Source organism: Nansenia antarctica (genome assembly GCF_963989245.1).
Source record: "Nansenia antarctica genome assembly, chromosome: 5".
Classification (NCBI taxonomy): Eukaryota; Metazoa; Chordata; class Actinopteri; order Argentiniformes; family Microstomatidae; genus Nansenia; species Nansenia antarctica.
Genome location: NC_137690.1, coordinates 10431187 through 10454247, shown reverse-complemented (window position 1 = coordinate 10454247; position 23061 = coordinate 10431187). Strand labels below are relative to the sequence as shown.

Genomic DNA, 23061 nt, shown 5'->3' with positions numbered 1-23061 from the left:
CACCAAATCATAGGCGGGAGAGTGGCTTCAATACGTTATGTTTGTGATCTGCATTAACTAGGTTCTTCTTGTCTTCAGAAGGGTAGTGTCTCAGCAGGGCCATATTCTACTGGAAACTTGGTTACTTTATTCCCCCAGAAGCTTAAGAAAAGAAAGAAAAGAAAAGGAATATAACTCTCACTTAACTTAGATGCAAACTGTATTCAAACACAACTCAACTCAATCACGACAGATTGTTCGCCTTGTTCAGTAGATTGTTGTGACATATACCTGGCACATAAGCCTGTTGTATGTGTTTGATAGAATCCTATTGGTAATAGGCATGTAGCAGCAATGTTTAAGAGTATTAGTATGGTGGCAGAATTGGGATTTGTACTGTACTGAACATGTACACTGCCTGTTGGGCACTGGCGGACTCATAGGGGGGGCAGGGGGCGACTGCCCCTCCTGGTGCCCCCACAGTTGAAAAACGTCTTGCTTAAGTGCCCTTTTGAGTAGCAAAAATGCCCTTTTGAGTGGCGAAAATGAGAGGATGCGCCCTATTGGTGCCCCTCCAATGGTCTAAACTTGACCATGTGCCCCCACAGTTGAAAAACATCGCACTAAAGTGCCCTTTCGAGTGGCAATATTAGAGGATGTGCCCTATTGGCTGCCCTTCCAATGGTCTAAAGGGGCGGGGTCAATTTAATGACCCCGCCAAATTGACCCCGCCCCTTTCCAAGATGGTGGAATTGTTTGGAGCTCTCTGAGCTCTCTGAAATATAACTCTTAAAAGTACTTAAACAAAGGGAAAAATGCCACCAAAGCTGAATAAACAAAATGCGATGGAAGAGGAAATGGAGGAAACCAAACTTATGGAACTAATGGATGAGGTGAAACAACTGAAAACGCTTATCAAGGAAAAGGATAAAAAGATTGATGATCTGGAGAAAAGAATCGACGACATTGAACAATATTCCCGAATGGAAGATTTGGTGATAACCGGACTGGAGACCAAGCATCAAATATAATGCCAGGGCGGCGTCAGGCACAGCAACAAACAAAGGTGAGGACGCACCTGCACATGAACTACAAACACTGGAACAACAAATCATACAATTCTTTGAAAAGAAAAACATGCCTATTGAAAGCAATACAATTGCAGCTTGTCATACACTTCCCCGAAAGGACAGCAGATCAAAGCCTGCAATAATAGTTCGTTTTGCTAATCGAAAGAGCAAGATTGAACTACTAAAACAGGGTAGGAAGCTGTCTGGGACGGGAGTGTATTTAACACGCACGTGGATGCCTCACTTGCATAGCTTAACATGGAATTCCCATCTCAATGGCACCAAGCTATGTAGTTTAACTCACTCAACTGCCAAATAATTTCCAGAACACTCACCACCTAGTGTGCCGTAACTGTTTTATGGGATATCTTACCTAGCAGCAATACTTTGATATGACTATAAAATGAAGTATCATCATCGATGCGTTTTTGATGAATAAAGTCACCCTTCACACTTTAGAATGTTGACAATGTGGGCGACTTTATTCACTCTCGGCACTAAATGTGTTAAGGATATGAAACCGATCATTACCACTAAAACTGGACCCTTCAGTAGCCTATGGAAAGGGTTTGCTTTGCTATGTAAGCGTTGCTTGATAAGAGTTAATAGTGGTCGATGTAGTAAGTATATTGTTTGAAGGGTGTCATTGGTTGAAGCTGAAATGTATTTTAGATGATGCTACCCCCTGGTGGATGTTTAATCAAGTGCACTATTGGGCCATAATGGTTTTTAAGCGGTGCAGCCGCTTCTATACAGTATGTGACTTGTGTGTGTCCCCGTGTGTGTGTGTGTTCGTAGAATGAGATTTAAACCAATCAGGAGTCGCCCATGCATCACATGCCTGGCAATACAATAGTAGCCTGAGAAAAGCATGCCCTGTACTAACTGTCACTTTCCTTTTTTCTTATGAAAAAACAATAGCTGTCCTTTTATTTTATTATGATTGCTTAAAAACCTGCACTGCTTACTTCACCACCTGGGTGTGATTTTTACCTAACAACCAAAGATTATGCAGCCACTGTAATGCTCCAACATTTAGGAGCCCGAGTGTGACCTCTTGATCCAATTATAAGGTACTTGACGTATATACTCAATCCAATCCATATGGCACACAGTCTGACAGCAAAAGTCATTCCAACTTTGTTGAAGCTCTGAGACTCATACTTTTCATACAGCTCTTACTCAATGGTCTATTCCAAAGCTATGTCTGGAAATGAGCCTACATAGAAAGTCTATTTTATCATTTTAAAATGTCCAATATCATGAAGAATATGGTCATGTCTCAGGAGAAACATAATCCAATGTCAGCATGCCTCTTAACTATATATATATAGGGTAGCCTGTAGTTAACCTTCACCACATCATGCTAAAACTAGGGCTCTTGAGTTTCTCCTGCTCAGTTCACATCATCTGGAAAAACTGTCCCTAACTATAAACATGTGTGTGTGTGTGTGTGTGTGTGTGTGTGTGTGTGTGTGTGTGTGTGTGTGTGTGTGTGTGTGTGTGTGTGTGTGTGTGTGTGGCAGGGTCAGGGCCACGGCCACAGCCACTACCCAGCTGAGCGCTACTCTGCAGCCAACGGCAACACGGAGGAGGGGGGGACAGAGAAGCTACAGAACGGAGAGACAGGCCTCTCCCTGCCCAGGGTGGAGGGGGGGGAGGGGGACAGGATGCTCACCCCCACACAGACCACACAGGTGAGGGGAGACGGGGGGGTAACAGCTGAGGGAGGGACGGGGGGGAGGATCAGGATAAACAGCTCGTTGTTATATTTTAGTGTTGAACAAAAAAAACAGCTTCAGGAACAGCTTCAATGACAGTTGCTTTATGCGTGTTATTCACTATAAAACATCATGAAAGCAGATATTTCTGAAGTCCTTTCCCCTCAGATTAGTTGAAATTATTGAAGTCATAAGACATCTGTGTCTGTCCTGCTGCATCAGGTAGTATGACTCACTGTGTGTACATCACACGCAAATATACTTAGACCACATCAGTACAACCACACCTAGATTATGAAAACTCCATGTTTAGACAAGGGTTATTGACTTGCCTGTTCAGAAAGGTCTTTTTACACACACACACACACACACACACACACACACACACGCACCCCTCCACCCTGAACACACTCTCTCACTCACACTCCTTTCCTCCTCCTCTCCCCTAATAGGACTCCCAGAGCTTGGGCGGGGGTGGTGGGGGAAAGGGTGGCTGCTACTGGCTGAAGGGCACGGCCTACTCTGACATCGGCACGCTGGCCTGGATGATCACCCTGAGCGACGGGCTCCATAACTTCATCGACGGCCTGGCCATCGGGGCCTCGTTCACCTCCTCCGTGTTCCAGGGCATCAGCACCTCCGTGGCCATCCTGTGTGAGGAGTTCCCCCATGAACTGGGTGAGTGAGTCCATGGTGTCAAAGGAAGTAGCCTTGAGAAGAACCGATGGTTCTCTCGAGCCTAATGGCCCTTAGAGGGCAGGAGCCTATCTCCTGTTTCCATAGCGTGAGGCGGCTTGTTGTACAAATACACCCCCTGGACATGACGCTGGTATGTCGCAGGGTCTTACCCCCAATCCAACCCTTAATGCTTAGTGTCAAGCAGGGACGCATCGGGGACCGTTTCTATAGTCTTTGGTATGACTCGGCCGGGGATCGAACTCACCACCTCCCAATCTCAGGGCGGACACTCTAACAGCAAGCCCACTGAGCTGGTAGGGTGTAGTCTGCATTAAGTCTCTGTCGTTGTCCTCCCCAGTTCTGCTTTGTTCACCACATTCAAATTCATTCAATTTGATTTATTCTTCCATGCCAGGTTTCCCCTCAAGATGGGGTAGTTTCTCAATGTGCAGCGCAGGCTATTTTTGTTATGTGTATGTCCTCATTAAGTTTCAAAGACAAACAGTCAATAATTGACAGATGTCAAACTAAGTCTGTTTGTGATATGACCTAGTTGGCCGGTTCTTGCTCACCCCTGCTGTTGCTTGCCCGCTCTCTCCTCTCTCCTCTCCCCTCTCTCTCCTCTCCTCTCCTCTCCTCTCCTCTCCTCTCCTCTCCTCTCCTCTCCTCTCCTCTCCTCTCCTCTCTCTCTCCTCTCTCCTCTCCCCTCTCCCCTCTCTCTCCTCTCTCTCCTCTCCCCTCTCTCTCCTCTCCCTCTGTGCAGGGGACTTTGTGATCCTGTTGAACGCGGGCATGAGTATCCAACAGGCGCTCTTCTTTAACTTCATGTCCGCCTGCTGCTGTTACTTGGGTATGGGCTTTGGCATTCTGGCTGGTAACAGCTTCTCGCCCAACTGGATTTTCGCCTTGGCGGGGGGAATGTTCCTCTATATTGCCCTGGCTGACATGGTAAGGGTGTGTGTGTGTGTGTGTGTGTGTGTGTGTGTGTGCTTACGTCCGTCCATTATTGCTGACAGGTAATGGATGGAAGTGTGTGTTGGCGGTTGTATTGTGTGTATCATGTTTATAACAAATACAACAATTCACAATGCAAATTCCTCTTTTGAGCATTTGCATGTTGTTTCAATGATAGGTGTGTATATGGGAGGTGATGAACTGACCTATCTCTCTCTCACCCTCCCTCCATCAGTTCCCAGAGATGAACGAGGTGAGTCGTGAGGAGGAGGAGTCGGGGGGCAGTGGCTGTCTCCTGACCTTTGCCATCCAGAACGCGGGCCTGCTAACGGGCTTCGCCATCATGCTCCTGCTCACCATCTTCTCTGGCCAGATACAAGTGGGCTAGCACTGAACACAACTGGACCAAACCGGTTTGAACTGGTACTAGTTGGAACCTGGACCTGCCTGTAGGGCTGAAAGGGAAAGCTCCCTTCTCCCTCCACCAGATCTCTCTCCCTCTCAGGCAGTGCAACCCCCCCACCCCCATTTAAAATATATATATATACAGTATATAATTACAAGAATCATGATTTGGGTTCTTGTGCGGCAGGAACGCACCCTATATGAGACTTGTGAAAACGTTTTCATATGCAGTTCCCATATGCAGTAATACACCTACTGGCAGAGGGGAACCCTTCGTTTCTTGTTGGCCTTTCTTGACCACCCCCCACGCACAACCTTTGCCTGCCAGCTGACAGAGATCCCTATTCCTCTGTTCTGTGGAAGCATGGCATCAACTCTTATGCTGAATGAACAGATGTGCAATATAGATATAATGGTTATTCACACTCTCCCTCTTTCCCCTGAACTACTGAGCAGCCATTTTGGCCCTAGAGACTGCTGTCGCCCCATTGACATTGTGTCCCGCTGTCATTGTGTTTCGACGTCGATGAGCCTTTACTAGGACCTTTGGGAGTCAAGAGTCAGTGGATTGGATGCATTTTACCCATGAGCCTCTCTGTGTGTCCATGGGCCCACGACAGTGCGCTCGGCACAATCAGGTCATAGCTGTTGCAATGTAGACTTGGACTTCTTCCTTTTTCAGAGTGACCCTTTTTTTCATTCCATACCAAAAATTAGATCAATCAAGTTGAACTGGAGAGTTGAGAAAGCGTCAAGAACAAATAACTTCCCGCCCAAGGGACTTTGACTTGGTGTATAGATGTGTTTTTTTTCTTTTTTCTTTTTAAGATTAGGAATGAGGGATCAAAAATACAAAAGACTGACTCGTAACAACCAAATATGGACAGACCATTTTAGGTGAAGGGCTCCATTGCAACTTTGTCTCTCCTAAGAAGTGTGACCAGTGTGAGGACCATGATGTTTTTGGTTTCCTCTAAGGAAGGAGTCTTCTCCAGGCCCACCACGGCGGCCCCAGATGTCACAACGCCTATTTCCCAGAGTTCCCTAGTTTACCATTTGTGCCCTTCATGTATAATAACTATTTTTCTACTTTGGATGCAATCCTCCATTCCTTACCCATACTGGATACGCTTGTCATATTACGGTTTTTCTTCTCTGGCCATATCCATTCTAATCTTTTTTCTCCAATGTATTGTATGATGAAATGGTTATAAACAAATACTGTATGCAGAACCATAGGTAGGTACACTACTACACACACGATGTGCTTATTCAAACCCTATAGTAGAAAGACTCGCCCCCCTCCTGTGGAGTTGGATTATAATGCATTGAGCTAGACCCAAATCATGAGTCGATCTGCAAGACATGAGCGGATCATTATTGATGAGATCATTGCGTGAAGAGGCCCTGTTGTATTGGTGCTGTGTTGAGGAGATTGCTAGGGTTGATAGGGAGTCATGTCATCAGGGACCATCTGGTATTATACAGTACATGCTGTAACATAGATGTTGATAGATAGTGATATATCAGAAAAACTGTAGAGAGTGGCATCATGCAGGACTTAATTCACATCGTCTTGCTGAGCCCATCATAGAGTAGATGTTTGAGCTGTTCCAAGTTTCTTGGAGAGCATTAAGACATGCAATTATTAGAAGGATATTGAAAGTAAATATAATGAAGTTCACTTCATTGACATGTATTCAATTCAGCTTGCACAAACTCAGTCATACGGTTGGGTTCACACATGTTACTGTTTGTTATCACAAAGGGCTAAAAGTTGTCAATTTCAATTACGGTACATTTTCCAGTTTTAAAAAACTGACCACTAGAGGGAGGCAAAGCTTTGATGATCCACCAGAATGGAAAAAGAAAACATTTCAAGACTAATCAGAGCACCCCCTTCCTAAAAACATTTGATTCGTTTCAGGAGAATCACATAATGACAAATGAAAATATTTCAGCCATTCTTCAAAGATTCTAATGACTGTTTCTTAAACCACCTCGCATCTGCTGTGCAGTAATGTTCTGTTAGGTAAAGGTTTCCCTGTTAGGATTGTCAAACATGAAGTGATGAGTTGTTTCTGTACCATAGTTGCTATGCATTGACCTCATGTGTCAGTCTCCAACTGTCTTGTCTGAACCATAGAACATGGCACAATACCAATGTTCGTTAGGGTGAGGACAGCATACCAACATTCTGAACACTCAGAATTAGGTACACTGTTAGGCCTAACCCTATCTACTCATTTTTCCATCTACAATGTCAACCGTAAAATATTCAACAACAATCAATAGTTGTGATATGGATGATTGTACTTGTCATTGTTCAAGCCATGTGTTGTTTCTGATGTTTTAAAAAGTAGTATTTTACATTCAAATATATGAACACTAATTGTACATGGACATGTATTTGGTTTAGAAACTCAAGCCATGTAAAACCAGACAATGATGCAATGTTGTTGTTGTATGAGTGTTTATTCATAATGTGTCACCATTCTAGCGGCGGCTTACATAGTAGAATAGGTTTAAACGGTTTCTGTCAAAGAAGTGGGACAGTTGACAAAATACAACCAGTCTTAATTGTCAGAATACGGAATATCAATACATTTCAGCCTTCACACCTCCATTGACAAAAATACCTTGATACCTCCATACAGCTCATTGTGTGACTCAACAACTATAGACTTTTTGAAGACATTATTTATTGATGCAGTAAATAAGTAAGACTCCTGTGCATAGTGGTGTCAAGACAAGTATTGTACCTTATGTATGTAAGTTTTGGGAAACTTCATCAGCCTTCTCAATGTGGAACATGTCTTTTTTATAAACATCTTTTTCCAAGATCAACTGTCTCATGTTTTGTTACTTTTGTTGAATGGATGATTGTTCCTGAAATTAACACAATTAACCCTTTCTGATTGCATTCAAATGTTGCATTGAGGCAGATACTGGCCACCTAAACAAATATGAAATATACTGTTGTTTTCCTTTCTTTTTTCACTTTCATTTTTACAGGAAGATAGATTTGTATTCAGACCGTTTTAGACCGTTTTATTCAGATCAGGACAGTTTTAATCTAGTTCACATCTAAGACATAGTGATTAACAAAGCATAATATTATTGAGTTTCACATGTCTTGGGTTGTCTCAAATATAAGGGTTTACAGAAACTGGAGAATCACTGTTTGGGATGATGATGATTTCTACAAACCGTAAAGTAATTAATTATTGCTATTGTACAGTCTGACAACTGCTGTGTTTATTATATTTTTCTTTGGACCTCAAGAGAGCTATATATGCATTATATATGAAATAATTCAATTAAATTAGATTAGATTCAACTTAAAAGTTCCAGACAACAAAATGCAGTTTAGCATCTAACCAGAAGTGCACTTGATATAACAATTTGACAATGATAGTGATAGGTATAGTATGGCAAGTACGGTAACAGCAGTAGTGCAAAGGTTAAAGAGTGATCACATTGACATGGGGTGTTAAGCACAATATTGACTGTCTCATGTGTACCAAACTTGCAGTCAATAACACATGCCGTTTAAAAGCCCCTCAACAAGTAGCAATGTTGGCTTCACTTGACAATGTACTGGACGAGAGGGACAGATAAGCTTGATTTTATTAGCTTTTAAAAAAAATATTATTATTATAAAATGTCACGGAACCGAAGTCTAAGAATTTCACTCTGTTACACTTGTAAGTACACTTGTAATGTGACGTAACAAAAACTTGATTACTACCAGGTTGATACTAAAAAAAAAAAAAGCTTACCATTGGGAGGCGTGGCTGAGAGGGCCAAAAACTGTCCTTGACAGATATTACCAATGTTTTTCCAAAAGTCAATTATTTACTTATTTACAAATAGTTGACCAGAAGATATTTTCCTGTAATGTTTCATACATTGCGTTTTTGCTCTCTTCAACAAGTTTTCATTTCACTTACTTTGGTCAATCAAGGACCCCAATTGAAATAAGCCAGTGGCTTTCTTGGGTTTTTATCCTGTTAGTTGACCTTGTATGTAATATGTACTTTCATGTACCTACTTCTGCAAATCTTCTAATAAAGTTTTCAATCAATCAAAAAAAAGTCACATGTTGACGCTCATGTAAACATCAGAACCTGTAGATGGTGCTGTTACACTGAGGTATTTGCCTCACAGATCATTGGTGCCCGACAATGAGGTAATCAAATCAGTCACAACAAGATACACGGAGAACCAAGAACTACAGGAGGACTTCTCTACCACAGAGAGAGAGAAGAAGAAGAACTACAGGAGGACTTCTCTACCACAGAGAGAGAAGAAGAAGAACTACAGGAGGTATTTTCTACCACAGAGAGAGAGAAGAAGAAGAAGAAGAAGAACTACAGGAAGATTTCTCTACCACAGAGAGAGAGAAGAAGAAGAAGAACTACAGGAGGACTTCTCTACCACAGAGAGAGAAGAAGAAGAACTACAGGAGGTCTTTTCTACCACAGAGAGAGAGAAGAAGAAGAAGAAGAAGAACTACAGGAAGATTTCTCTACCACAGAGAGAGAAGAAGAAGAAGAACTACAGGAAGATTTCTCTACCACAGAGAGAGAAGAAGAAGAAGAAGAACTACAGGAGGACTTCTCTACCACAGAGAGAGAAGAAGAAGAAGAACTACAGGAAGATTTCTCTACCACAGAGAGAGAAGAAGAAGAAGAACTACAGGAAGATTTCTCTACCACAGAGAGAGAAGAAGAAGAAGAACTACAGGAGGACTTCTCTACCACAGAGAGAGAGACAGAAGAAGAAGAACTACAGGAGGACTTCTCTACCACAGAGAGAGAGACAGAAGAAGAAGAACTACAGGAGGACTTCTCTACCACAGAGAGAGAAGAAGAAGAAGAACTACAGGAGGACTTCTCTACCACAGAGAGAGAAGAAGAAGAAGAACTACAGGAGGACTTCTCTACCACAGAGAGAGACAGAAGAAGAAGAACTACAGGAGGACTTCTCTACCACAGAGAGAGAGACAGAAGAAGAAGAACTACAGGAGGACTTCTCTACCACAGAGAGAAGAAGAAGAAAAAACTACTCTACAGACAGACAGAGGAGCAGACAGACACACAGACAGAGGAGCAGACAGGCAGACAGACAGACAGTGGAGCAGGCAGGCAGACAGACAGACAGACAGACAGACAGACAGACAGACAGAGACAGAGGAGCAGGCAGGCAGACAGACAGACAGGCAGATAGACAGACAGAGAAGCAGACAGACAGACAGACAGGCAGGCAGACAGACAGACAGACAGACAGGCAGGCAGGCAGACAGCGTAGACAGTGTAATCCATGCAGAAGGACGGCAGTCAGCCACGAATTCAAAAGTGATGCAACAGGAGACAGAAGAGCCCTGTGTCCAAGTGGCGCTGATAGATTTCCAACAGAAACCGAGATTCTGGGTTTTGTTTAATCACAGGCAGCAAGGTCACGGAATCTCTCGGTCACTATCGAAAATGGAGGCCGGCGGAGGTAGAAATCGGAGGACGGGCTCATTGTAATGCATGGCATGAAATGAGGAACGGTATCAAACACGAGGAACTGTATCAAACACGTGTTTGGTATCATTCCTCATTCCATACATTACCATGAGCCTGTCCTCCGATTTCTACCTCCACCGGCCTCCACTGATCAAAAGGGAAGCCCGGCCTACACTAATCATGGCGTTGCAGACAGTCTTACTGAAACAGAGCGATAGAGGCCTGGTTCACATTGCCCGTGTTCTTTTCAAAGGACTTTACACAGTGAAATTAGAGAAGGAGAGAAAAAGTTTAAAAGTTCAACTAAAGGTTTTGAGAGGGAAGGACCGAATGGGAGTAAAACCCAAACGAAGACCGTTTCATGTTCCGTTCTGCTTGTTGGGCCGGTTTCACAGACGAGGCTTGAGTCTAATCCTAGACTAAAACGCATCTTCAGTGGAGGTTTGACATTGAAAGTGTGATTTTAGTCCAGGACTAGGCTCAAGCCGTGTCTGTGGAAAAACGACCCATGGTGTTTTATCTGGTCTTGAACAAAGAGGAGCAAGTTGCACCTAGTGTAAAAGGTTTAGTGGTGGCCTGGTCCAGTGGTCCAGCACCACAGCCTGGGGGGTCCAGTGGTCCAGCACCACAGCCTGGGGTGGTCCAGTGGTCCAGCACCACAGCCTGGGTTGGTCCAGTGGTCTAGCACCATAGTTTGGGGTGGTCCAGTGGTCTAACACCATGGCCTGGGGTGGTCCAGCACACAAATGGCCATATGTCGACATGGGTCCGAATTTGTGCCCATGCCCTGCTGACATACCCTCGCCTCCTGACTTCCTGTCTCTCTCTACTGTCTCTGTCCAATCAAAACTGAAACAAATACGAGAGCGGGAGTGAGAGAAAGAGTGAAGGACTGCCACACTCCAAGAAGTGACATCAACCCGCTTAGTGAATCAGACCCAGTGGGAGGTGAATATGGACCATGTACTGTAACATGTTTATGTTTCAATGCCATGATCTGACAAGGAACTGACACCAATTACTTGTCAGCCATCTTGAATTTGCGGTTATGTTCCAGTGGGTTGAGGTCACTGTCGGCTTCTAGGTCACACATGACCTCTGACCTCCTGTGAGAAGTCTGATGTTTGTTTCTGCATTTACACCTTTGAGCTGATATGACTATGGAGGGAAGCCAAATTGAAGCGGAGGGAAATTATGTCAAGGGTCACTCCTCTGTTGCCAAATGGGCTATAAGTTCAGTATGTTGCCAAATAGGCTATAAGTTCAATATGGTGAAATGCATGTGATCAGTATCCTGCAAGTCATTGTCATGATGATAACTTGCAAATATACAGTATGCCATTCAGCTTTAAATGATTTTTAAAGATAAAAAATAATTTGCATCAAATTTTATTTGTATATATACATATATATATATATTTCAAACATTTTTCTACAGAGATTTTAACATTTAAAAAGATGATATTTTTGATATTCTGTTGGATATGAGTGAGATATTTTGAAGGCTGTCATAACCGTTGGAAAAAAAAATGCATCACTGCAGGGCATATCTGGATAATTTATTTCTATAGTGAAAGAGAATATTTATATATAGACGATTTTAAAATACATCATTGTTATAAATATTGATGTCAACGGAATGCCTTTATGACGTATTAAGAATGAATGGTCTTTATGACGTATTAGAGTGTACCTACCACTATTAAACCACGCGCACTGTGTCATTGATCACAACTTGGCAGACACGGGTTAACATCTCACACATGTCCCGTTGTTTAGATAGACAACTAAGATTGAGACCAGATTCCAGAAGAAACCATGAAGAAACCATGAAGAGAAGGTAAGGTCATTAACCACCTGTCATTAACCACCTGTTTCAAGCAACGATTCATTAGATCACCTCTCAAAAGAAGAAAAACAAACTACACTTTTTGGACACTTGTTGCGATCCATATAGAGACCCGCCGCAGACCCGCCGCAGTCTTTCCCCTCACACTGCCGCCAGGATGAAAGCGTACACACTTTTTCTGATCTGGATGGGTCAATAATGCTAATGTTAGCTAGCTAGCTAAAGGACCTACCAAATTTCGCAACGTCAATAACATATCGCGGACTCTAAAAAACGCACCTTTTTTTTTTTTACCTCCGTTGCGAAAGCTCTCATAATGTGGCGTTCTTCTTCAGATTTGTTTTAGGTGCTGTAAAACCATACCTTCTGTAAAGACATGGGAGAACCCAATAAAGAAAGGTACCCGTCCTTTCAGTGTTTCTGGGAAGAGCAGCCAGAAGCACACCAGCCGAGGTAAGGAGACAGAGTCTGGATTTTTGCCAAGCACATGGTTTGAAAGCACCTTCTTGTGATGAGGTAGCCCTGTCTGAGACCTATGAACTGTGACTTTGAGGACGTCCTCTTGGCTTAATGGGAGAGATGCTTGAGTCTTTCACGTGGGAGACCAGGGTTCAAATTCTGCCAGTAACACACAGATCAAAGAATCAACTTAATCTTAGCTATGTTGAACTGTAGGACATCTTTGACTGTTTTGTGTGTGTGTGTGTGTGTGTGTGTGTGTGTGTGTGTGTGTGTGTGTGTGTGTGTGTGTGTGTGTGTGTGTCTGTGTCTGTGTCTGTGTCTGTGTCTGTGTCTGTGTGTCTGTGTCTGTGTCTGTGTCTGTGTCTGTGTCTGTGTCTGTGTCTGTGTCTGTGTCTGTGTCTGTGTCTGTGTCTTCAGGGCTGAGCAGTCTCAGGAGGAGCTGCAGGAGTTGCTGGAGACGGAACTGAAGGCACGAAACAGAGAACTGCAGAGAACAATAATATAATACATCAATAATAATATTAAATCAAGAATATAATAATAATAATACCATATTTAATTGCTAATAATATGTGAAAGTAATAATACACATTTTCAATAATAATAATAATACAACATTTTTCTAGAATGACTATTATTATGAAAAAATAATCTGTTGTCTATTTGTTGTGATATTGCAGGAGAAGTTTGAGGTCCACCTGCAGAAAGAGCTGGAGCAGTCCAACGATGCCTTGGAAAGGGCAAAGAGGTCAGTCTGCTTTGACCTTCTCCTGACCTACATGAAGTTATTCAGTATTTTGTGAGCCTGTCTAAATAAGTAAAACAATTTAGGTTGTCTGTTGAAGAGGGACTTCACACAAACTATTAGCAAACATTCTAGATGCTTTATCATATCTATAATATAATTCCCTCCAATGCCAGTCCACACCCATAGAGCACATGGATAGAATTCTAGCTACAATGGCTTAGATTATGCAGCTCAACGTGCTTTGACAGTTCAGCACAATCATGTCACAATAATGAATAGTTCAGCACAGCCATAATACAGTAATAAACAGAGCAACTTTAATGAAAGAAAGAATAATATATATTTAAATAAAAATATGAAAAATGAGTAGGAATATAATAAGAAAAAAAGTATTAATAATTATATGCCAGTTAAAAAATACTGGTTAAAAAGATTTGTTTTCAGCTGTCATTTAAAAATGTCTACTGAGTCCACCTCTCTGATACCCTGAGTTCCACAATTTTGGCACGTAATGGACAACGGCGGCTTTCCCAATGTAGGCAGTAATGAGCTAGTTTGTTGTGTATGGTGACTAATGATGACAATGATTTTATGTTTGATGTAACTGGTGATGCTAAAGACCAATTAAACAGTTTCTAATGTAATCATGTCTGTCTTGTCTCTCCCTCCCTGCCGTCTCCCAGGGAGAACATCATGTTCCTGGAGGTCTTTGAGGGGCGGATGAACCATGTGATCGAGAGGAACGCCTTCCTGGAGGACGAGCTGGTTGAGAAGGAGAACCTGCTGGAGTCTGTGCAGAGGCTCGAGGACGAAGCCAGAGGTGAGCGCCGGGCCGAGAGCTCACCACAGGAGCGTCTAATGTTACAACAACAACTGTCTCTGTTTAGTTCTACACTCCAGCCAGCCTCTCTGTTAAAGGATGAGTCATCTGATGGTTGATTGACAATTGTCTGATTACCCTATTCGAGTACTTGAATGCACCCTTCCTTCCTTCCTTTCCTTCCATCCTTGAGGAAGTCACTGATCTAATGTGATTGGATTGGTCAAAGCAACATTTTCATTGCTTGTTTACCACCAATCAAGTCATGTCAGATCAGTGATTTATACATGGAAGGAAAGAAGGAAAGAAAGACAGACGGTTAACCGAGGTCCCGACTCCTGAATACCGTTAAAGATCCCATGGCACTTATCGCAAGAGTAGGCGTTAACATGTCACCCTCTGCTACCAGTTGGCTTATTCATCCCCACCCCTCCCCCCTGCAACAGTTCCCCAGATTCTCGCTGCAAATGAGAATGTGTTCTCTCAGGCAACTTGCCTGGTCAAATAAGGGTGAAATGGAAAGAAAGTGAATGGATGGATGTATCTATTTCAAGACTATTCAAACGGGGGCCTACTCTTCCCTTGGCTTGCTACTAGGAGATATATACCGTGTTAGATTCCTGACATCCTTCATACTGCTAGTTTGGATGAATGTTATCCATTATGGATGGCTGATATGCTGTGTCTGCTCTTCCTGTGTGTCGGGGCAGATCTGCGGCATGAGCTTGCCGTGCAAGCTGAGGTGTCCGAGCGCATGAACCATGTGATCGAGAGGAACGCCTTCCTGGAGGACGAGCTGGTTGAGAAGGAGAACCTGCTGGAGTCTGTGCAGAGGCTCAAGGACGAAGCCGAGTGCTTGGACACCTCGAGGTGTCCGAGTGTCCTTAGTGCTGGTGATGGTCTGGAGGGGAAGCTGAAGGAGTTGCAGGAGTTGCATCAGACCCTGGGTGACATGGTGGCACAGTCAGGGAAAATGGAGACCTCAGTGGAGCTACAGCAATGCCACAGTGCTGTAGGATTTCTGCTGGAGAATGTAGAGAGGGTGTGTAGTGAGGGTAGTCTCACATGTCAGCCTCCTGTGGGGGCCGAGGTCAACCAGGTGATGGCCCTCTCAATGGGATCCGACACCTCCACAGCCTCGGTCACACAGCCTCAGAGGGATGCTAGTGGGAAGAAGAAGAAAGGGAAACTCAGCAAATTCCTTTCAACGATGAAGCGCAAGGTAAAACAGAAAATATACAGTGAATTTATAAGAGGGCCACATTCCACATAATTTCACATTAAGGAAGTGTCATGTAAAGGTAAAGTCTTACCAGTTTATCATAAAACAGCAGACAAGCTATGCATTGTTGTTGTAGGAATAATGGGGTTTTAAGAGATATGTTCTGTCATTGATTCTTCTTCTGTAACAACTGATATAGTGCAAGAGGACCAACCAGGTTGGTGTCCAGCCTCCAGCCCCAGGACCGGAGGTCATCAATGATGGTGTCCAGCCTCCTGCTGAAGGACAGAAGGACATCAAGGTAAGTATCCAGCCTCCAGCTCCAGGACAGGTGGACATCGAGGTAAGTATCCAGCAGTACATGTACATGGACAGTGGATTGAAGCATTTGAAATGTCTGTTTTGTATAGTATAGTTCGACATGTTTTTTTTTCCAGGTGAGAGAGTAATGGGGTTTTAAGAGATATGTTGATATGGATCAATTTATACCTCTTATTAGATTATAAATACTCTGGTTGTTATGTTTGCCTTTTGGTTGACAGCAAAAGGGAGAGAGGAGGATAGAGAGGGAGAGAAGTAGAGAGTGCAGGATGGTATCGGCACACCAGAGAGAGAGACAGCAAGAACCAGGTGAGAAAGTGGACAGGTAGTCAAGACCACATAAGTAAGTAGCCTTGAGAACCGATGGTTCTCGAGCCTAATGGCCCATAGGGAAGGAGCCTATCTCCTGTTTCCGTAGCGTGAGGCGGCTTAATGTACAAGTTAGTACACCCCCTGGACATGACGCTGGTATGTCGCAGGGTCTTACCCCCTGGGGGGGGGGGGTCCATGCCACGGTCCATGCCACCCCCCCAAGGCAGCAAACCTAGGGGAAACACTGTTATTCTCATGCTAAAATCGACTGTAAATCCAGATTTTAAAGTTGATATTCTTCCCCGTGGAGCATTCCCCCATAACCTGTGCCCCACCCAAAATATTTAGCACCAGCCGCCACTGGTTAGGAGCTCTGAATGGTGAGTTTTCAAGGCGATTTCAAGACTTCAAAACAGTTGAGAATTAAATGAACATGATTTGTTCTCCCTTAACCTGCAGTGTGGATAATACACTCAGCGACGTTCAGCTCGAACTCATTGACCTGCAGTGTTTTGACTGATATTGATCAGTTTTATAAATTGGGTTTGTTTTGGACAAATCAACGTTGAACGTTTAAAACAGCACCTTTACAGGGTAAATCGTATTGAGGAATCCACCCTACTGTACGAACATTTTAGAGATCATGGTAGGGAGAATCTCCTGATTGTAGGCCTGGAATCTGGAACCTGTTGGTCAAAAAGACAGAGAATGATGAGGGAAAGACACTGGATTAAAGAACTAAACACAATTTCACCCAGTGGTTTAAACGAAATATAAAAATGTACCTCTCATTTAATATGTACAGTCCAGTCCTGAAAAAAATCTGTAAAGGAAATAAACACTTACCTGCGATCCGATAGAACCTGACGTGCTGGACCGCTACCTCCCAGAGAAGAGCCTGAGCGTCTACATCACCACGTGGAACATGCAGGGAGAGAAGGTGAAGGGTCAGCGTGTTATTAAGTGTGCTTGCAGTAGCAAGCAGCGCTTATTAGTATTGTACATGTTCTTCTTTATTTATTATTCGAGCAAAATTGGACTCGGCTACTCGTCCCACAGTTTTGGCACTAGGTAGACATGAGAGGTCCATTTACCAAACCAACAGTAAATCATGTGTCATTTTCAGGGACCAAACAACCTAGAGGATCTTTTGTTTGAGTCTGAGCATCATCAAGATGTGTACGTCATTGGAGTCCAGGAGGGATGTCGAAACAGGTGTGTATGAGACGGCATGATTATGTTAATGAGTTATAACGTCATAACAATGAGGTTAAGTGTTGTGAAAACTGAGGTGTTTATGTGCATGTGTGTATGTGTGTCTGCGTGTGTTTGCATGTGTGTGTGTGTGTGTGTGCGTGAATGCGTGTGCGTGTATGTGTGTCTGCATGTGTGTTTGTGTGTGTGTGTGTGTATGTGCGTGTGTGTGCGTCTGCGTGTGTGTGTGTGTGTGTGTGTGTGCGTGAATGCGTGTGTGTATGTGCGTCTGCATGTGTGTGTGTGTATGTGCGTGTGTGTGCGTCTGCGTGTGTGTGTGTGTTTGTGTGTGTCCGTGTGTGGGCGTGTGTGTATGTGTGTGTGTGTTTGCGTGTGTGTGTTTGTGTGTGTGTTTGCGTGTGTGTGTGTGTGTGTGTGTGTGTGTGTGTCACAGGCGGCAGTGGGAGGCCCGTCTCCAGGAGGTTCTGGGGTCGTGCTACAAGCTGCAGCACGCCGCCGCCCACGGAGTTCTGTACCTCACCGTGTTCATCAGGAGGGACATCGCCGGGTTATGCACAGGTCCGGTCCAGAGAATGTTGTGTCAGATAGAATGTTTCATTGAGTGTCATTGACATTGCAGATGTTATATAACATGATCTGTCTAGCTACTACTGTGCATACACGTTTATCAAGCTACAATGCACATTTGTTTAGTGTCATAGTCTGACTGTGTGTGTGTGTGTGTGTGTGTGTGTGTGTGTGTATGTATGTATGTGTGTGTGTGTGTGTATGTATGTATGTGCGTGTGCGTCTGCGTGTGTGTGTGTGTGTGTGTGTGTGAATGTGTGTGCGTGTATGTGCGTCTGCATGTGTGTTTGCATGTGTGTGTGTGTGTGTGTGTGTGTGTGTGTAGTATATTTCTACTTAAACACACACACATGCATGGATTGTATATGGTATGGGCCTGTATGTATGCTATGAAGGAATGTTATAAAATGGCTCTTGTGATCTGTGACCTGCCCCCTGACTTAAGGCCAGGTGACATCATATTGGGGTCTCCTACTTTTCACACCTCAGGCATCTATGTAGTGACTGTGATAGGATCACTGTGGTAGATATTTGCATACGAAAGGACATAAAGGTGGGAGCACAGGGGCAGATCGCTCTCTTATTTCACCCCAGCCCAGCTGACCAGCCAGACCAGAATCCAGCTCTCATATCTTGTATACCTGTGCTTTGTTTAATTAAATCGTCTTAAACTCAGAATTCATTCTTTGATTCATAACCAACAAAATTAACCTCATAAGTGTGTGTGTGTCCCTGGCAGGGGCGGAGCATGCCAAAGTCTCTACGCGGGTCTTCCCTCTGATCAAGACCAAAGGGGCTCTGGGGATTGCTCTCACTTTCTCCGAGACTAAGTTCCTCTTCATCGTCTCCCATTTTACCTGTAAGAGAGGCCTCTGGGAAATGCAGTTCTGCTCAGGAAGAGATGCCATTGCATGACATGGGATTCTAAACAGGGAACAGAAAGCCCATTCCTTTTTTTTTTTATAGATTAGATTCAACTTTACTGTCATTGCAGAGTACAAGTACCAGACAACAAAATGCGACCGAAATATGCATCTAATAGATAAAACATGATAGTCATAGTGATAGGTACAGTACGGTAGTTAGAGGTATATACAGGAGAGGATAGTAGTAAGCTATATACAGTTATGGTAGCTATGTACAGTATGGTGTATAAGGCTATATCAAAAAGAGTATGTGCACTGTGCAACAAAAAAAATGGTATGTGCAATGGTAGTATTTGTAAACAACAGTAGTGCAAAGGGTAATTGAGTGTTCACATTGACCAGGTGTGTGGTGCAACCAGCAGTAGTCTCAAGGCTAAAATGGTTGTCCACAGTGTGTGTGTGTGTGTGTGTGTGTGTGTGTGGAGGGTGGGGGAGGGTACTGATAGTCAGTTTACCCCATGGGGTGTGGGGGTGGGGTGCTGAAAGAAGCTGTGAAAGAAGCTGTTCTGGAGCCAGTATGTGTCATCCAGCCATGATGAGTGCTGCCCTAAGTATGATTGTACTGATTAAGTGATTTGTCTTTAGATGATGTAGCATTGTAGCATTGTTGAGCTTTTTTTTGTTTTTATGTCCATGTGTTCCAGCCGGAGTAAGAGGAGTGTCTAAGAGGATCCGGGACTACGAGAAGATCATTAAAACACTTGGTCTTCCCAAATGCCCCCCTGACACACACCCTGACCTCTCCACAGCCTGTAAGTAGACCAGACTGAATGAATGAATGAATCTTTATTTCGAACAATGGTTTAAAAATAAAAAAAACTAATAAGGAAAAGTACAGGTATCACTGTTGGAAAGGGAGTAGGATGAAGCCTCAGCTTATCCTGTCCTACCCCTATCCCTCACTTCCAAGTGAGAACAATAATACTTAAATGATATAATCCATGAATTAATACATAAATTACAGTATCCACAGTACTAATCATTTTCCATTCTTAATATTGAAACAACACAAAATAAATAAATAAACATAATTTTCCATTCTTAATATTGAAACAACACAAAATAAATAAACAGACTAAACTGTGTTCTGTTGTTTCTTTACAGGGAAAGGGAGTGCTAATGTATTCCTCTTACTGCAATGTCATAGTCCATGGCTAATTAAGTCAGGGGGACTGCTCTGTTTGTTCTCTGAACAACCTTTACCAACAAGGTATTTGCGTGGAAACATCAGTGTTAATGTCCGACTGTGTTCTATGTCTCTCAGCTGATGTGACCACCCACTTTGATGAGGTCTTCTGGTTCGGGGACTTAAATTTCCGCCTCAGTGAAGACCGTGTAGGGGTGATGAACATTCTGGACAAGACTGAAGGCCCAGACATGTCTGCACTGCTCCAGCACGACCAACTCTCTCAGGAGATGAAGGATGGTATGTTTATATACAGCTACACTACAGCTACAACTTGCAACATGCTAACACTCGAAAAGGACCCAAATGTGTTTTAAGGTTCAAGATATTAGATGGAGAATGATAACTTAAAATGCATTCTAATAATAATAATAATAATAATAATAATACATTAGACTTATATAGCGCTTTTCTAGACACTCAAAGATGCTTTACAAACTGAAAAGAGTAGTAAAATAAAAATATAAAAATAAATAAAAGAAAGTATAGGGGTCTAATTAATTTTTAGATGACTAAATCTAAATCTAAGTGTCTTTGTAGGACAATGTACTCTGTATACGGCAAGTATATCTAGATTTCGTGCGGAGAAGCGGCGAAACGCCAGTGTCCTCTCTCGACCGGCATTGTGTATTGTGTACACAAAAGGAAGTCTTCTATGATCTATTTTTGCTCTAGGCACTATCTTTAAAGGCTTCCAGGAGGCACCGATTCACTTCCGCCCCACATACAAGTTTGACACCGGTTGTGACGTGTACGACACCTCCTCCAAGCAGAGAACTCCTTCCTACACAGTAAGAAACCCATTCATCGTCATCGCTCATGGCTTTGGGCAAGAAACATTGTTGATGTAGGAGTCTTAACCTACTGTACATCTGTCTCTGTGTATTCTAGGACAGAATACTGTACAGGAGCAGACAGGCAGGTGACATCAAGGTCATCAAGTACCAGAGTTGTACAGGGATTAAGACGTCAGACCACAGGCCTTTGGTCGGCGTCTTCCAGGTCAAACTCAGACCACTGCCCTCTGGTTGTGGGAAAGCTGTGTCCAAACTCGGTGACCATTATCAGGGTGGATCCTCACCTGAGTCTTCTGGAGAGGAAGACTCCTCGCGCTCCCAGACCTCTGAGGAGATTAGGAGAGAGGTTGGACAAAAACAATTTACAAAATAAATGATGCCCATGATTCTAGAGTCTAACATAACGTCAGCTGGAGAAAAAAAACACACCTGTCTAGCAAGCTAGGTGTTGGCTAAAACGCTGCAGTTCGGTCTTCATTGCGAAATTAACGTTAATTAATAACTAGCATAACGTTTCTAATTTAGTTACTAGTTTGATAATAACAAACCCACCTCTTTGCTTCTCTATGCGCCACATTCCACATAATTTCACATTAAGGAAGTGTAATGTAAAAGTAAAGTCTTACCAGTTTATCATAAAACAGCAGACAAGCTATGCATTGTTGTTGTAGGAATAATGGGGTTTTAAGAGATATGTTCTGTCATTGATTCTTCTTCTGTAACAACTGATATAGTGCAAGAGGACCAACCAGGTTGGTGTCCAGCCTCCAGCCCCAGGACCGGAGGTCATCAATGATGGTGTCCAGCCTCCTGCTGAAGGACAGGAGGACATCAATGATGGTGTCCAGCCTCCAGCTCCAGAACAGGAGGATATAAAGGTAGGTATCCAGCCTTCAGCCCCAGGACAGGAGGGCATCGAGGTTGCCCACGACGAGGGACACAGCAGAGGTAAGTCAACACGTAGAACACATAGACCTAGGACATACTAACCAAACGAATGAAGTATTCTATTCTGTAGCTATAGGCCTGGTGAAGCTCATATGAACTCTCTCTCCTCTCTCTAGCGGCCAGCCCAGTGACAGCTGAGACGACGCCTTGTGAGGAGAGCGGAGCTTCAAAGAAACAGAAGCGTTCCCTCTTCCAGAAGATCTGGAGGAGACGGCCTCCGTCCCCCGAGACCCTGTAACCATCTTCACAACGATGGACACAGCAGAGGTAAGTCAACATGTAGAACACATAGACCAAGGACATACTAACTAAACTAATGAAGTATTCTATTCTGTAGCTATAGGCCTGGTGAAGCTCATATGAACTCTCTCTCCTCTCTCTAGCGCCCGACTCCTCCAGAGGACGCTCAACTGCAAACAGCCTTGGCCGGAGCTGCTGTCCACTGTGAATACAAAATAAATTGCATTCCATTACTTTTGCTTGTGCATTTTTCATATCTTATGAACTTGTTATGCTGAAGATTGTGTAACTAGATAAGTGATCTTAAATATCATAGCTAGAAGCAACTGCGATTACAGCAACAAATATAGTAGCTAAGCATGTTTACAGCTATGCCTGAGGCAATATCCCAATAGAAATGTAATCATAACAAGAATCATATACAAGTAGCCCCGCGGTGGCGCAGCGGTCTAAGCATTAGCCTCTAGTACAAGCTGCCCACCGGGGACTGGGATCGAATCCCGGTCTCGCCAGACCCGGATATGGCCGGGGCTCACAGGGAATAGGACTATTTCCGGACAAGGATCCGTCGCGCAACACCGCCCCCTGGGTGCCGGAATAACGGTGTCGGGCTCGAGAAGCCAGACAGCTAGTCTGCCTGGCTATCTCCTCTGGGGCTGCCGGCCACGGGGTCGTGCGGCGGATCCTACGCAATAGGCAGGGGATAATTGGATGCTAGGTTGGGTACAATTGGATACTAAATTGGGTGAAAAAGGGATAAAATCAGAAAAAAAAAGAATCATATACAAGAATCATAACAAGAATCATGTACAAGACTGGGTGAAAAAGGGATAAAATCAGAAAAAAAAAGAATCATATACAAGAATCATAACAAGAATCATGTACAAGACAATGAATCATTAGAAATATTGGCTCCTGCACAGACTCCTCATCGCTTAGTGTGTGTGTGTGTGTGTGTGTGTCACATGACATTATGCCATGTCTGCAGTCTGAATGAGCTTGGATTAATGTTAAATGTTCTATTTTTCATTCCTACTGCGAGACGGTAGGAAGGAGAGAAGGATAAATGGACAGGGGAAGAGAGAAAGAGGGAGAAGAAAAGAATAAAGGATGGGAGGGGGGGGAGGA

The 23061-nt window shown here is 43.5% G+C and overlaps 2 protein-coding genes across 2 annotated transcripts; both read left to right on the top strand.

The window, feature by feature from the left end:
• Nucleotides 1–2368: 2368 nt before the first annotated feature.
• Nucleotides 2369–7654, top strand: LOC308158498 (metal cation symporter ZIP14-like). Its single transcript, XM_080532134.1, has 4 exons — nt 2369–2746; nt 3223–3448; nt 4212–4396; nt 4638–7654. The coding sequence occupies exons 1-4, from the start codon at nt 2720–2722 to the stop codon at nt 4788–4790; spliced, it is 591 nt and encodes a 196-aa protein (XP_080388260.1). The 5' UTR covers nt 2369–2719; the 3' UTR covers nt 4791–7654.
• A 4891-nt stretch (nt 7655–12545) lies between these two features.
• On the top strand, nt 12546–21847 carry LOC308157728 (uncharacterized protein; the record flags this gene model as incomplete). The annotated part of the gene is made up of 14 exons (XM_080531336.1): nt 12546–12622; nt 13049–13100; nt 13312–13379; nt 14063–14199; nt 14910–15248; nt 16915–16994; nt 17181–17269; nt 17703–17827; nt 18576–18695; nt 19407–19514; nt 20027–20188; nt 20624–20739; nt 20840–21091; nt 21480–21847. The coding sequence occupies 14 exons, from the start codon at nt 12546–12548 to the stop codon at nt 21732–21734; spliced, it is 1980 nt and encodes a 659-aa protein (XP_080387462.1). The 3' UTR covers nt 21735–21847.
• Nucleotides 21848–23061: the final 1214 nt, after the last annotated feature.

Coding starts and splice junctions, on each gene's coding strand:
- LOC308158498 (XM_080532134.1), top strand. CDS start 2,720: ATGCTCACCCCCACACAGACCACACAG. Junction 2,747..3,222: donor CCCCCACACAGACCACACAG/GTGAGGGGAGAC, acceptor CTCCCCTAATAG/GACTCCCAGAGCTTGGGCGG. Junction 3,449..4,211: donor GGAGTTCCCCCATGAACTGG/GTGAGTGAGTCC, acceptor CCCTCTGTGCAG/GGGACTTTGTGATCCTGTTG.